Below are 13,604 nucleotides of genomic sequence, written 5' to 3' on the forward strand. Positions count from 1 at the left end.
CAGTTCCATGAAGTTGATTTCAAAGGAGGCCTAGAAAGGCCAAGCAGCTTCCAGCCAAGCAGGGAGGAATGATTAAGGTAGCATTCAGCTAAGTTTTGCAGGGAGTACACCTACTGGAAATCCTTGAACTTCACTTTGGCATGTTCCTTAATTTCTCCTAAGGCAGGCTGTTTGTTCAGCTGCCGCCGCCTGACCCAGCTCTTGTATTCAAGGTGGGGGGGGGAGTGCATGTCCCTTTTGCACGCAGAGTTTCGAGAGTCGTTTCCCCCTTTCTTGCTGCTCCTGCTGCCCGCTCCCCAGATGCCTAAGCTTTGGCCAGGATCCAGCGGGCGGGTGCTTGAGGGCTCGGTAGTCCCAGCTGGGCCGTTGCTCGCCTCTGCACGGAGGCTGCAGCTAGGCTCGGGGTGCAAAGTGCCCCCGTTCTTGCCCTCTAAGAGGACCCCCCACCCCAAACACACGTCGGGCAGCAGGCGGGGAGGCGGCTCGGTCCTGTTGCTCAGGTTCCTTCCTACGCCGCCACACAGTTCCCGGAGAAATGTTTAACCAGATGCAGAAAAAGTCAATATTTGCCCACGGAGGGTGGTGAAGTAGTGGGGAAGGGGGAGAGATTCCACAAGTAGGCGTTGCTCCTGCACTTGGTCCCTGGCGAAACTTGGGGGCCACTTCTGCAACCCCCCCCCCTCCACGAAGCCGGCAGTGGCGGCGGCGGCGGCAGGAGAGAGGTGCAAGGAAGAGCCCCGTGCAGGACCAACGTGAGATGGGGGGGGGGGCTTGAGCTGGGGGGGGGGGGAAGAGGGGAGCCAGAGCTTCGAATCCTTGCGCAATGGGCCGTTTGGGTTCCTCTGAGCGAAGAGAGAGACTGCTTCGCTAAGCGGGGCTTGGGGGGGATCTCCTGGCTCTGCTTTCCTGGTTTTTCTTAATTTAATTGCATTTCATATCCCACCAAGGAGCTCAAGGCGGCATGTCCAATTATCCCCCTCCTCATTTAATGCCCACGACAACCCTGCGAGGTAGGCTAGGCCGAGAGGCAAGAGTGACTGCCCCCAGGCTCACAGCCCGTGGGAGCTTCAGGGCTGAGCTGCGGGATCTGAACCCGGGTCTCTCCCGAGGTCCGACACTGACTCACTACGCTACCCACGGCTTCTGTGGCCGTGAAAGGGAAAGAGCGCGCGCCTTCACGCACCCACGCACCAGCTTGAGCTTCCAGCACCCACCCCTGACCTTTCTCTCGGCCTGCAGCGGGGGGGGGGGGCTCAGCCTCCTCCTCTCCCCTCCCTTGCGCTCAGGAAGCGCTAAGGAACCGAGCGAGTCCCTGAAGATCTTCCTTTCAAAAAGCAACAGGCAACCACCAAAGTGCTAACTCCAAGGGACGCGGGGTGAAATTTAAATGTCTGCAGCCCTCAGTCTAGAAGAGGGTGATGGCAGAAGGGAGGCTTGCCAGGGGATGGCTCAAGGGAGATCTCCTTTTGGGGGGGGCGCCAGGGGATGGCTCAAGGGAAAGCGTCTCTCGGGTCTGTCTTGAAGGGGGGACGGGACCCCGAAGCAACTCTAGGCATCACTTATCCGCCCATCTCTGGCAGATTTCCTCCCCTCTGTTAAAAGATGGCTGCCCCGCCCTGGCCTCTGCTGCTGCTCCTGCTGGCTGGCCTGCCTGCTCTGCACCACGGGGTAAGTCCAGCCGAGGGAGACTCGCGGGGAGACAGGCAGGGGCAGGAGAGGGCGTGGGGGCCGTGGGGGGACTGGCCCCTGAAATGTGCTGCTGGTCTCCCAACTAGTGGGGGGGGGGCTTCCTTCCTGTGGAACAAACAGCCTCGCCTTGGGAAGGTGGTGGAGGTCTTAAACAGGAGGTTGGATGACCAGATGTCGGGGATTTTTAGCTACGGCTCTTGCATTGCAGGGAGTTGGCTACATGACCCTTGGGGGGTCCCTTCCAACTCTTAAGATTCTATTATTTTAGGTGTCCATTGCCCATGCCTTTGATGATGATGTGCAGAGGAACATTCTCCAGGTAAGGGGAGATGAATCCCACAGCTTCTCTTTTTTAAAGATTTGCTTATTTTTAATGAAAAGGCAAATACTGTGTCGAGTTTGAGACTTGGGAATGGAGAGCTGGGCGGGTAACATTGCTGCGTGATAGTCCTAGTCCTGGATCACCACATTTTAATAATATACATATGGAAGCCAACACCAATGGCATGAGCAAACATAGCCAGTCCCGGAAGCAGAATTTAGGTTGGCAAGTAGAAAGTTCAAAGACAGGACCTGTTGAGGCAGCTTTCTCTAAAAGGTTCCCCGAAGAGGGGCTTGGGCATGTGACTGCCAGGAAGAAGGTCTTGGTTTTGTTGGGTGCTGGGGGGCACCTTCTGGAAGTTGGGCCTCTGGACAACCAGGGAGCCAAAGCTGTGCAAAAGGAGATGGTGGAGAGGATGAATCACTGCAGGAGATGCAGGGCAGATCCCTGAGCCTGGAGTGACATTTTCGAGAAAGGGAGTCTTGGGAACAGAGGCAAGCAAGAGAGATGGCAGGCCGTGCTGAATAATCTGGATGGTATTGCCTGAGAGCTCTTAAGGAACTCAAATGTGAAACTGATCTTCTAACAAAAATATGTACCGTTCCAAAGAGTGTCCTTGGTCCCAGAGGACTGGAAAGCAGCCAGTGCAACACCAATATTTACAAAGGGATTCAGGAAATTACAGGCTTGGCGTCTCTTCCAGGTAAATTGCTGAGAAGTACTATTAAAGGTAAAATAATCAAGCGCATGCAGGATTTCCTCAGTGGAGACACTATCATGAGAACAACCTGCCAGAAGAGGCTTTTTAAAAGGGCCTTGCAAACCCACTCAATTCAGTCAGCTTTCTCCCAAAGCAGGTGTGGAGAACCAATTGCTGGCCCTTCAGATGCTGCTGAACTAGAACTCCCATGACGATGGGAGTTGCGGTTCAGAGACGCCTGGAAGGGCACAAGCTCTGTCTTAAAGGACCTGACAATGCCACTGATGCTGAAACCTCTTTCAGGTTTTTTCTCCAGCCTATGCTGCTTTTAAGTGATTGGTTTTTACTGAAATGTGATTTTGTGTCTCGCTTTTATTTTTCTGTAAGCTGCCTTATGAGGGTTTAAGGCAGGCATCCCCAAACTGCGGCCCTCCAGATGTTTTGGCCTACAACTCCCATGATCCCTAGCTAACAGGACCAGTGGTCGGGGGAGATGGGAATTGTAGTCCAAAACATCTGGAGGACCGAAGTTTGGGGATGCCTGGTTTAAGGAATACTTAGGCTGGCTCTGATTCATTTATGTGTTCTGTCTCTGAATACCAGCTGCTGGGAATCACAAGGGGGGGGAGTGCTGCCGTTGTACCTCAGGTCCTGCTTGTGAGCTTCCCTTGGGGGCATTCAGATGCCACTGTGAGGACAGGAGGCTGGACCAGATGGGGCCCCTTTAGTTTGATCCAGCAAGGCCTTTCTTATGCTTATGAAAACTACCATCTACCAGGCCAGTCTCTGTGTCTATGCAGTCCAGCACTGCCTGTTCTGACTGGCAGCAGCTCCCTGGTCTCCTGATGAGCGGAGAACTCGCCAGCTTTTTCCCAGAGTGAAAACAAGGTGCTTCTTTCTTTAGAGGGTGAGCCTGGGCCCTCTTGCCTGCCAAGCCCATCCTCTGCCCCTCAGCTACCCATATGTCTCCTTCTCTCCCAGACTTAGCTGCCCATTCTTTCTTTCTTCCCTACCTTCAGCTCCAAGGGCCCATTTCCTCACAGGGCGATGAAGCAGATGGATTGGTGGAAGAAGCATTGCTGCCGGAGGTTGCTTTGCCTGAGGCGGAGGTGCTCCCACCTTCATCCAAGACCCAGGAGGGCCTCCTTGGCACCTTGCTGCCACCCTCTGCTCCAAGCCTGGCAGAGGAGGTTTCAGCCGTGGAGCTGGGAGAGCCCCAGAGCTCTTCTGAGGCAGAGACCCAGGAGGACGACCATGGAGGAAGCTGCGACAGGGACATCCCTCTGGAGAAGACGCACATGGTGGCCGAGGCTGTGATGAAGCTGGGTGCTAACCTCCTGCGGCAGGTGGAACTGGAGAACGGCAAAGGCAACCTCTTCTTCTCTCCGCTCAGCATCAGCCTGGCACTGGCTCACTTGGCTCTAGGTCAGTATCCCCAAATCTCTCAAAGACAGCCGGTTTGTTGACTTCTTCTGAACTCAAAAGTGAAGGTGCTATTCATGGTTAACAGCAATGAAGGGCTTTGCTTTTAGGATGTGGAAAAGGTGAGGTGCTGCTCTCCCTCCAAGTAGTGGTGGCTCCTAAGTGTGTGGGGCAGCCTCTTCCGAGGAGAGGCAATTCGGTCATCTCTCTGAATGAATAACCAATGCAGAGATGGCAGGGGTGAAAGCAAAGCAGCTTGCCAGCCACTGAGTGCTCTGGACTCCACTTAGCTGAATTTCTCCCAGCACATGAGGAGCCTCGTTGGCTGCACAGTCTGAGAATTTCTGCAATGGAGATGGGAGGAGTAGGAACAGAAGACGCTGCCTTGTACTGGGTCTGACCAGTAGTCCGTCTAGTTTGGTGTTTCCCACACTGTCAGCTGTGGCTCTCCAGGGTCTCAGGCAGGAAGTCTTTCCCAGCCCTGCCTGGAGATGCCGTTGGGGCCTGAACCAGAGACCTCCTGCCGGCAACGCTGGTGCTGTTACTGAAGGAGAACAGAGTGCTAAGCACGGAAGCCTCCTTCTTCCTGCTTGTGTGATGAAAGACCTTCAGCCCTCTTCTGCTTTAACACAGGGCCTACAGCAGCAACTCTCTCACTCCTGGTTGATGAGACAAGCGCTTGGGAGCACAGTGGCCCACAGGGCCGGTGCTAGGGTTTTTTGCGCCCTAGGCGAGATCACCTTCTGCCCCCCCCCCGACCAATCATATTTCAAACACAGACTGGGCTTTGTGAAAACACTTGCCAGGGAGCTAAGCAACATTTTTAACTGCTCTGGAACTTATGCAGGTGTATCTGCACAGGTGAAGCCTTTTTGACACTTATGATGTCTGTGTTAGTAAGGCAGTCAGGAAAAGATAAGTGACTGGAAATGTGGGCGCACATCACGGGGGTCAAAATGGGGGGGGGGAAGAGAGATGGAATAACAATGGGAAGGCATGAGCACTGTGGGGAGAAGCTGGTAAAATGCGGGCTAGACAATGTTACCATTCAGTGGATTTGTAACTGGCTGACTGACCAAACCCAATGGCTCCTCTTCATCCTGGAGAGTAGTGACTAGTGGGAAGAGCCACAGGGTTCTGTCTTGGGCCCAGTCTTATTCAACATCTTTATCAATGACTTGGATGATGGGCTTGAGGGCATCCTGAGCAAGTTTGCAGACGACACCAAATTGGGAGGGGTGGCTAATACCCCAGAGGACAGGATCACACTTCAAAATGACCTTAACATATTAGACAACTGGGCCAAAGCAAACAAGATGAATTTTAACAAGGAGAAATGTAAAGTACTACACTTGGGCAAAAAAAATTATATGAAAGGCACAAATACAGGATGGGAGACACCTGGCTTGAGAGCAGTACATGTGAAAAGGATCTAGGAGTCTTGGTAGACCACAAACTTGACATGTGTGATGTAGCAGCTAAAAAAGCCAATGCAATTCTGGGCTGCATCAATAGGAGTATAGCATCTAGATCAAGGGAAGTAATAGTACCACTGTATTCTGCTCTGGTCAGACCTCACCTGGAGTACTGTGTCCAGTTCTGGGCACCACAGTTCAAGAAGGATACTGACAAGCTGGAACAAGAGGAGGGCAACCAAAATGGTCAAAGGCTGGAAACGATGCCTTATGAGGAACGGCTTAGGGAGCTGGGCATGTTTAGCCTGGAGAAGGTTAAGGGGTGATATGATATCCATGTTCAAATATATAAAAGGATGTCATATAGAAGAGGGTGAAAGGTTGTTTTCTGCTGCTCCAGAGAAGCAGACACGGAGCAATGGATTCAAACTACAAGAAAGAAGATTCCACCTAAACATTAGGAAGAACTTCCTGACAGTAAGAGCTGCTCGGCAGTGGAATTTGCTGCCAAGTAGTGTGGTGGAGTCTCCTTCTTTGGAGGTCTTTAAGCGAAGGCTTCACAGCCATATGTCAAGAATGCTTTGATGGTGTTTCTTGCTTGGCAGGGGGTTGGATTGGATGGCCCTTGTGGTCTCTTCCAACTCTATGATTCTAACCCCAAGGCAGCTGTTTTCAAAATATTTTTGTGCACCTACAAACCTTAGATTTCAGCAAGGCAGCTCATAGCTCTCCTGTGGTGGTTTTCATAGTTGGTGGAAATGCATGTGCAAATTAAGCTGGTGAGTGCCAGCTGTGAGAGTGGCTCAGGATCTAATGGATCTCAGCCTTGCTCAGCCCACCTTTGAAACACCCCATTTCAGGGTCTTCTGCTAGTCTTTGCTGGCAAGAATCCTACTGGAAGGCTTTATCTGTGTGCATGCTCATAACTCTGACATATACTGGCTGGAGGAACATGAGAGTACGCTAAGAGTGTTACTACAGCCAGGGAACCTTTCTCAATTTGGGCCACTGGCCCAACGCAAGCAAGAGGGCTTCCACGCCCGACTGCCATGCTCACATGCTCAGTGCTGCTGCGTCTGCAGGGTCAGGTTACCATGTTCCCTGGTTAGCTGAGCGTTAACTGTGCTGCTGTTAATCTGGTTTCCCTCTCAGGCGCAGCCAACCAGACCGAGCAGCAACTGCTGAAGGCTCTGCACGTGGAGTCGGTGCCCTGCCCGCACCAGGCTCTGCGCACTGTCTCCCAGCACCTCAGCCAGACGACGCTCAGCATCGCGGCCCGGCTTTACCTACAGAAAGGTGAGAGGTGTGGACAGGCAGGTGTGGAATAGGAGAAGTAGAGCGAGCCTGCCCTTTGGGCATGAGAGGGAAGAGCGGGCTTGAATTTCTCTCATTTTATTTATAAAAAATATTTGTATACTGCTGTATCATTAAAAAATGTATCACAATGGTTCATAGCAATATAAAAACAGAAAGTAAAATCATAAAAAGTTTAAAACAGGTTAAAAGCCAAAGAATTAAAAACTAACATTAGTAGACCATTGTGGGAGATGTATTCTTATCTGCCTGTGTAGGCTTGTCAGGGGAAAAGGCAGGGTATAACAAAATAACAATAACAATAATATAGCTGGCAGAATATAAATATTTATATTTAGAAAGCATTTAAAAGTTGGCATAGAAGATGCCACTGAATCTCCAGTGGTAGAGAGTTCCACAGGACATGGCTAATGGCACTAAAGGCTTGGTTTCTCGTTGTTGTCAAACGATCCTCACCAACTCGGGGAACAACCAGCAACACTCCTGTGAGTGATCTCAGAGACTTAGCTGGGGATAGAAGGGTTCAGGCGAACCTCTACTAAACCTTTAATGGATTGCAGATATTGAGGGATTGGAGGGGGGGGGAATCCATATTGGGACTGGAGAGGAATAGTCATGCTTTTTCTTAACCCTTTTGCCCATGTACTTACCCCAACTAAAGTCACCACCATCCACCCCCAGCTGCTATTTGCACCATAATGTGAATGGTGCAAATAGCATTGGTTGGATGGGTGGTAGCAGTTTTCATTAGGACAACAGCACTGGGAGGGGTCAGCACACCTCTCTGTCCCAATCTGGACCAAGAGTCCCCACCCCCACCCTGGCAGCTGCTATTCACAAAGAAGTTTGAATCCCAAGGACCTCGAGTGCAGGGGGGGGGGAAGGGAAATCCATGCAAAATGGGTTGGGGAGAATCCTAGCAGGCTTAGGGGGAGGGCTGAAACTCTTGACTGCCTCACATCAAGTGCTTTTGCAGGATTCCCAGTGAAAGAGCAGTTCCTGGAGGACTCGGAGAAGTTTTACAGAGCCAAGCCAGCCACCCTGTCTGGGAACAGTGAGGCAGACCTGGCTGCCATCAACACCTGGGTGAAAGACGCGACCCATGGGCAAATCTCCACCATGCTGACTGAGCTGCCGGCCAGTGTCGTGATGCTGCTGCTCAATGCGGTACACTTCCGAGGTGAGCTCAGCTGCTCCTCCCCACCCCACCCCCCCTGACTTGCTGGGACAGCCAGCAGATCAGCCAGCCTTTAAGTTATTGCAGCAGCCCAAGAAGTAACTGTGTGAACAAGGCCTCTGTTTCTCCCATTTTAATCCATCCTAATAACTTAATATTGTTGTTGTGATTTTATGGACCGTACTTTTTACCACCTACAAGAAAAACAAGTGTCATAGAATCATAGTTGGGAGGGTCCCTGAGTGCCATCTAGTCCAACCCCCTGCAATGCAGGAACCACAGTTAAAACATCCCTGACAAATGGCCACCCAACCTTTGCTTAGAAACCTCCAAGGAAGGAGAGTCCGCCACCTCCCACTCCACTGTCAAACCATCAGAAAGTTCTTCCAAATCATCAGTTTCTTGCAGTTTGAATCCATTGGCTCAGGTCCTACCCTCTGGAGCAGCAGAAAATAAGCTCTTTCTCTATCTTCCCTGTGACAGCCCTTCAGTTATTTGAATATGACTATCATGGCACCTTTTAGTCTCCTATTACACAGGCTAAACATACCCAGCGCCCTCAACCATTCCTCTTAAGGGTTGTTTTCCAGAACCCTCATTATTTCAGTCACCCTCCTCTGCACACCTTCCAGCTTGTCAATATCATCCTTAAACTGTAGTGCCCAGAATTGGACACGGGACTCCAGGTGGCTTGGTTTCCAGACGCTGCCTTTCCTCTCCTCAACCAATTTTTTATTCCCCTTTTGGGCAGGGTTTTGGAAGAACAAGTTTGATCCCCTTCTGACTGAGCCTGACACATTCTACCTGGATGATGAATTAACCGTCTCCGTGGAGATGATGCGGGCTCGCGTCTACCCTCTCAGCTGGTTCACCCTGGATGCCCACGATGTCCAGGTGAGGTAGCTGGGGGGGGGACTTTTGTTGTCAACGCTGCCAAAGGGTCTGGCACCAGGTTAAAGTGCTTGGGAGAGTGCTGGCCTCCTTGGCCTTCCCACGTGGGGTGGGCACGGGCCTTTCTCCTGCCCCTGGAGCACACAAGAGGAAGGCTCAAGGCAAAGGCTGCCCCGCTGATGCTCCTCTCCTCTGCTCCTGGCAGTTGCCCTTTCATATCCACAGCTCATGTTCTGTTGGGCTGCCCCTGCTCTGACTCTTCCCTGTGCTTCTCTCCCAGGTGGCCAGGTTCCCCTTCAAGGGCAACACGAGCTTTGTGGCCATCCTTCCAAACCACCCTGAGCAGAACTTTTCTCGGCTGCTCTCTGATCTCAGCCAGGCCAACTTCCAAAGCCACTTCCCCAAGGAGAGGCCCACCATGGTGAAGATGCCCAAACTCCACCTGCAGCACCACTTGAACCTAGAGCAAGCCCTCCGCCAGTTGGGTAAGAGGGAGGGAGGGAGGGAGGGGGCCAGCCTGCTTCACTCTTCTCCTTTACAGGACGGTTTTGGGTACCCTCAGCCACCTCCTGCCTTATTTCAAACAGCTTGATGGGTCATGCTTCACAACTCCTGCTTTGCATGCAGAAGGTCCCAGCTTCTGTCCCCCTGCCCCAAGCCTGGAGAAGCCACGGCTGCCAGTTGGCACAGAAGTGGGGGGCTCCACCTCCCGGCAGCCCTAGCAACCAGCAAAGCCAGCTGTCAAAGATGGTGGAAGCTGCAGTCCAAGGAGAGCCAGAGATCCACAGGTTCCGCACTCCTGACATGCAAGGCAGATCCCTGTGTTAAATACAGTCCCTGTCTTGTGCTCCTGTTACGCACAACATTATCTGTTGAAATGGGCGCAGGCAGCTTCTGATATGTTCTGCAGTCTTCACCAGACGAAGGTTGGAAAGAGCTTCCAGGCACTTAGCAGGGCATGTTGGCGAGTGGATGTTGTGCCCTCATTTCCCTCTGCTTCCTCCACGGTGACTCTTCAGGTGCTTCCAGGTGGAGGTTTAATTGTGCGAAATGGGCTGCTCTGGTATTGCAAGCAAGTCACTGACAGCGGTTTTTTCTCTTTCTCTCATGGATTAAACGTGTGCGACTTTTTCCTAACTCTTCTGCCATCTCCACTCCAGAAGTCCAGGTTCTGTTTCAAGCTAGTCTTGGAAGCAGCAGAAATTCTGCCTCCTTAGTAAAAACATACAGGCACTCCATTTGAACGATTTTAATGCAGTGGCAGAATTCAGGGGGCAGGTGGGTGCAGAAATTCTCCTCATCCCCTAAATATGCACAGCCCTGATAATAGTCTTGGGTCACAAACGCTGCTGATGTTCTGAACCAGCACCACCCTGACCGACGGCTGGTTTCTCTCTAGAGAAGCCTGCAGCTTCCCCCTTGGCACTGACCTCACTCCTCTCTCTTTCTTTGCAGGCCTTGGCGAGCTGTTCTCTGCCCCAAATTTCCGCCTCATAACGGAGGGTCCCCTCGTGGTCTCCAGTGTCCAGCATAGAGCCGCCCTGGAGCTTTCTGAGGCCGGGGTAGAGGCATCAGCCGCCACCAGTGTCTCTATGTACCGTTCCCTCTCTGCTTTCAACCTCAACCAGCCCTTCCTCTTCATCATCCAAGAGGACACCACTGGCATCCCTCTCTTCCTGGGCGCCATCCGCAACCCCAACCCCAGCGCCCCTCAGGAGAGGAAGATGAGTGACTGTGCTGTGGGAAATGAGGGAAAGCTCTTTCCTTGCTCCGTGGACCAAGAGAAGCCCTGAATGCCACAGAGGCCTCCAGGATGCATGAAACCCAGGAGGGCAAGTGTCTTGTGGCCAGTCAGGGTTTCTCCCCAAATGTCCAGAAAGCAAAACAAAAAGCCACCCTTTCACCTAACTGGCTGCTGGTGTGGGTTGCCATCCTGTGCCCAGTTCTGCAAGCTATAAAATATGGCCCTATAGACTCATCTTCTTCTCGGTGGCCCTTGTGGGTGGGATCCTGCACCCTGACCTGCAGACTTTTCGCCCTAGAATTAAAGCTAAGCAAAAGGTCCCAAGGGTGCACCTCCTCCTCTGGCTCTATATTCTGCAGGGACACTGGCTGAGGAATCTGAAGGGCCACAGATATGAATGAGCTGTGAGTGCCGTGAAATAAAAGGATGCAGAGAATACAAGCAGCAGCAGCAGCAGCAGCAGCCCAGGCCCTAGGGAGTTCACGTGCTCACTTCCCATCTTGGCACCAGCTTCTCTTCAGTATTGCAGCCCCACAATATATCCAGACCACAACTTTTCCTTTCAAGTGGCCACAAAAATGCAACAGAATAGACTGCGTAGTGCTGCACAACTCAAGCTAAGAAAAAATAAGAGTGTTGGGAATTGCTAGGAAAATAAACCTGCTGGTATCCTAATGCCTGTTGCCACTAATGTGTGTGATTGAGTGCACTTTGAATCCTGCATACAGTTCTCAAGAAGGGCATTGCAGAGCACTGTGGAGTCTTTGTTCTCTTTGCTTGTTGGGTTTGTGTAAAGTCCCCCCTCCCTTTTTGTGCAAAATCCCACTTGGGCTGTTTTACACTTACATTGCTGTAGCAACAGAGCATGTGTGTGAGAGAGTATGACTGTGAATGCCAATTGCCTTGATAAACAAGGAGGCTATTGGGTGTGGGGAGAGAATTGCTTGGGGATCTCCAGTGACTCATGGGGGAGATGAGGCTGAGCTTGGTTAGGACTTCCCAGTTCTGTATTCCCAGCTCCTTATATAAAGCAGCTGCACAAGCAGTCACAATGTGGACCTGAAAGTTGCTATGTGCTTCTGGCTGCACTCCGGAATCCATTAGACTGCCTCCCCATATTGCACACCTGTGACCAGCAAACTGCTCCCCTCCAGGTGCTCAAACCTTCTCTCCATAGAATGGTAGAGTTGGAAGGGAACCCCAGGGTCATCTGGTCCAACCCCCTGGAATGCATGAATCATGGCTAAAGAATCCCTGGCAGATGGCCATCAAACCTCGACATAAATACCTCCAATGAAGCAAAGTCCACCACCTCCTGAGGGAGACTGTTCCAATGTCAGTTACAGGTAGGTAGCCGTGTTGGTCTGACGTAGTCGAAACAAAATAAAAAAATTCCTTCCAGTAGCACCTTAGAGACCAACTAAGTTTGCCATTGGTATGAGCTTTCGTGTGCATGGACACTTCTTCAGATTGTTCTAATGTCAAACAGCTCTTACTGTCTGAAAGGTCTTCCTAATGTTGAGCAAGAATCTCCTTTCTTGTCATTTGAATCAATTCACTTGGGTCCTAACCTCCGCAGCAGGAGAAAACAGGCTTGGTCCATCTTCCCTGTGACAGCCCTTGAGATATTTGAAGGTGGCTCTATCTCCTCTCGGTTTCTTCCAGGCTAAACATACTCAACCAGTCCTCATAAGGATTGGTTTCCAGACCCCTGATCATCTTTGTTGCCCTCCTCTGCACACAGTGCAGCTTACCAATGGCATTTTAAAATTGTGGCACCCAGAACTGGACACAGTATTCCAGAGGTGGTCCAACCAAGGCAGAATAGAGCAGTACTATGACTTCCCTTGATCTGGACACTATACTTCTGTTGATGCAGCCTAGAATAGTATTAGCTTTTTTTGCTATTGCATCACACTGTTTACTCATGTTCAGCTTGAGATCTACTAAGACCCCTAGATCTTTCACATATACTACTGGTAAGCCAGGTATCCCCCATCTTACATTTGTGCAGCTGGTTCTTTCTTCTTAAGTTTATAACCTGGCATTTGTCCCTTTTGAAATTCATTTTGTTAGTTTGGGCCCAGATCTCCAATCTGTTAAGGTCATCTTGAATTCCGATTCTGTATTCTGTGGCATTAGCTACCCCCTCCCAGTTTGTTGTCATCTGCTAACTTGATGAGCATCCCCTCAATTTCTTCATCCAATATGTTTATAAAGAATGTTGAACAACAACAGGCCCAGGACAGAACCCTGTGGCACCTTCCCAAGATGATGAGGAACCCTTAGTGAGCACTCGTTTGGATTCAGTCAATCACCTACATCTTATTAGCTGTTCTGCAAGAGTATCATGGGGAACTTCGTCAAAAGTCTTACGGAAAACAAGATACACTATGTCCACAACATTCCCCTGATCCACCAAGCTTGTAACTATCAAAAAAAGAAATGAAATTCATCTGGCATGAGAAACAGCATCCTTTTCTAAGTGCTTTTCTAAGACTTAATTATCTGATGTAGGACCTTTCCTGGTATCCACATCAAGCTGACTGGTTGGTAGTTACATGGGCCTTCAATGTTTTTCACCTTTAAGATACTCCCATCCATCTTCTCTTTGAGTATTTCTGTCCATGGGATCTCACCCAGTTCCTTAAGCTTTTTGAAATTGGCCTTCTTAAAGTCCAGAGTGCATGTCTGTCTACACTCAGCTTTCCCTTGCCTCTGTATCATGAAACCCAAGAGGACATGATCACTTCCTCCCAAGGTTGATCAGCTCCTCTGTTGGTGAGGGTCAGGTCCAATACAGATAATCCCATTGTCGCTTATTTCACCTTCAGGGTGATGGTGTCACTGTCAAGAGAGGCAACTGAGGAATTTGTTGGACCTCATCTTCTTGGCAGAGTTTGAGTTCCTACAGATATTTGAAGGTAGTT

At 50.8% G+C, this 13,604-nt stretch overlaps 1 protein-coding gene across 1 annotated transcript; it reads left to right on the top strand.

The window, feature by feature from the left end:
• The first annotated feature begins 506 nt into the window (after positions 1 to 506).
• Positions 507 to 11,361, top strand: SERPINF2 (serpin family F member 2). The gene is made up of 9 exons (XM_035139313.2): positions 507 to 752; positions 1,581 to 1,668; positions 1,958 to 2,008; positions 3,731 to 4,136; positions 6,701 to 6,844; positions 7,839 to 8,042; positions 8,791 to 8,933; positions 9,211 to 9,415; positions 10,386 to 11,361. Exons 2-9 carry the CDS (start codon positions 1,603 to 1,605, stop codon positions 10,721 to 10,723), a joined length of 1,557 nt encoding a protein of 518 aa, XP_034995204.1. The 5' UTR covers positions 507 to 752; positions 1,581 to 1,602; the 3' UTR covers positions 10,724 to 11,361.
• Positions 11,362 to 13,604: the final 2,243 nt, after the last annotated feature.

Source organism: Zootoca vivipara, chromosome 15 (assembly GCF_963506605.1).
Source record: "Zootoca vivipara chromosome 15, rZooViv1.1, whole genome shotgun sequence".
Classification (NCBI taxonomy): Eukaryota; Metazoa; Chordata; class Lepidosauria; order Squamata; family Lacertidae; genus Zootoca; species Zootoca vivipara.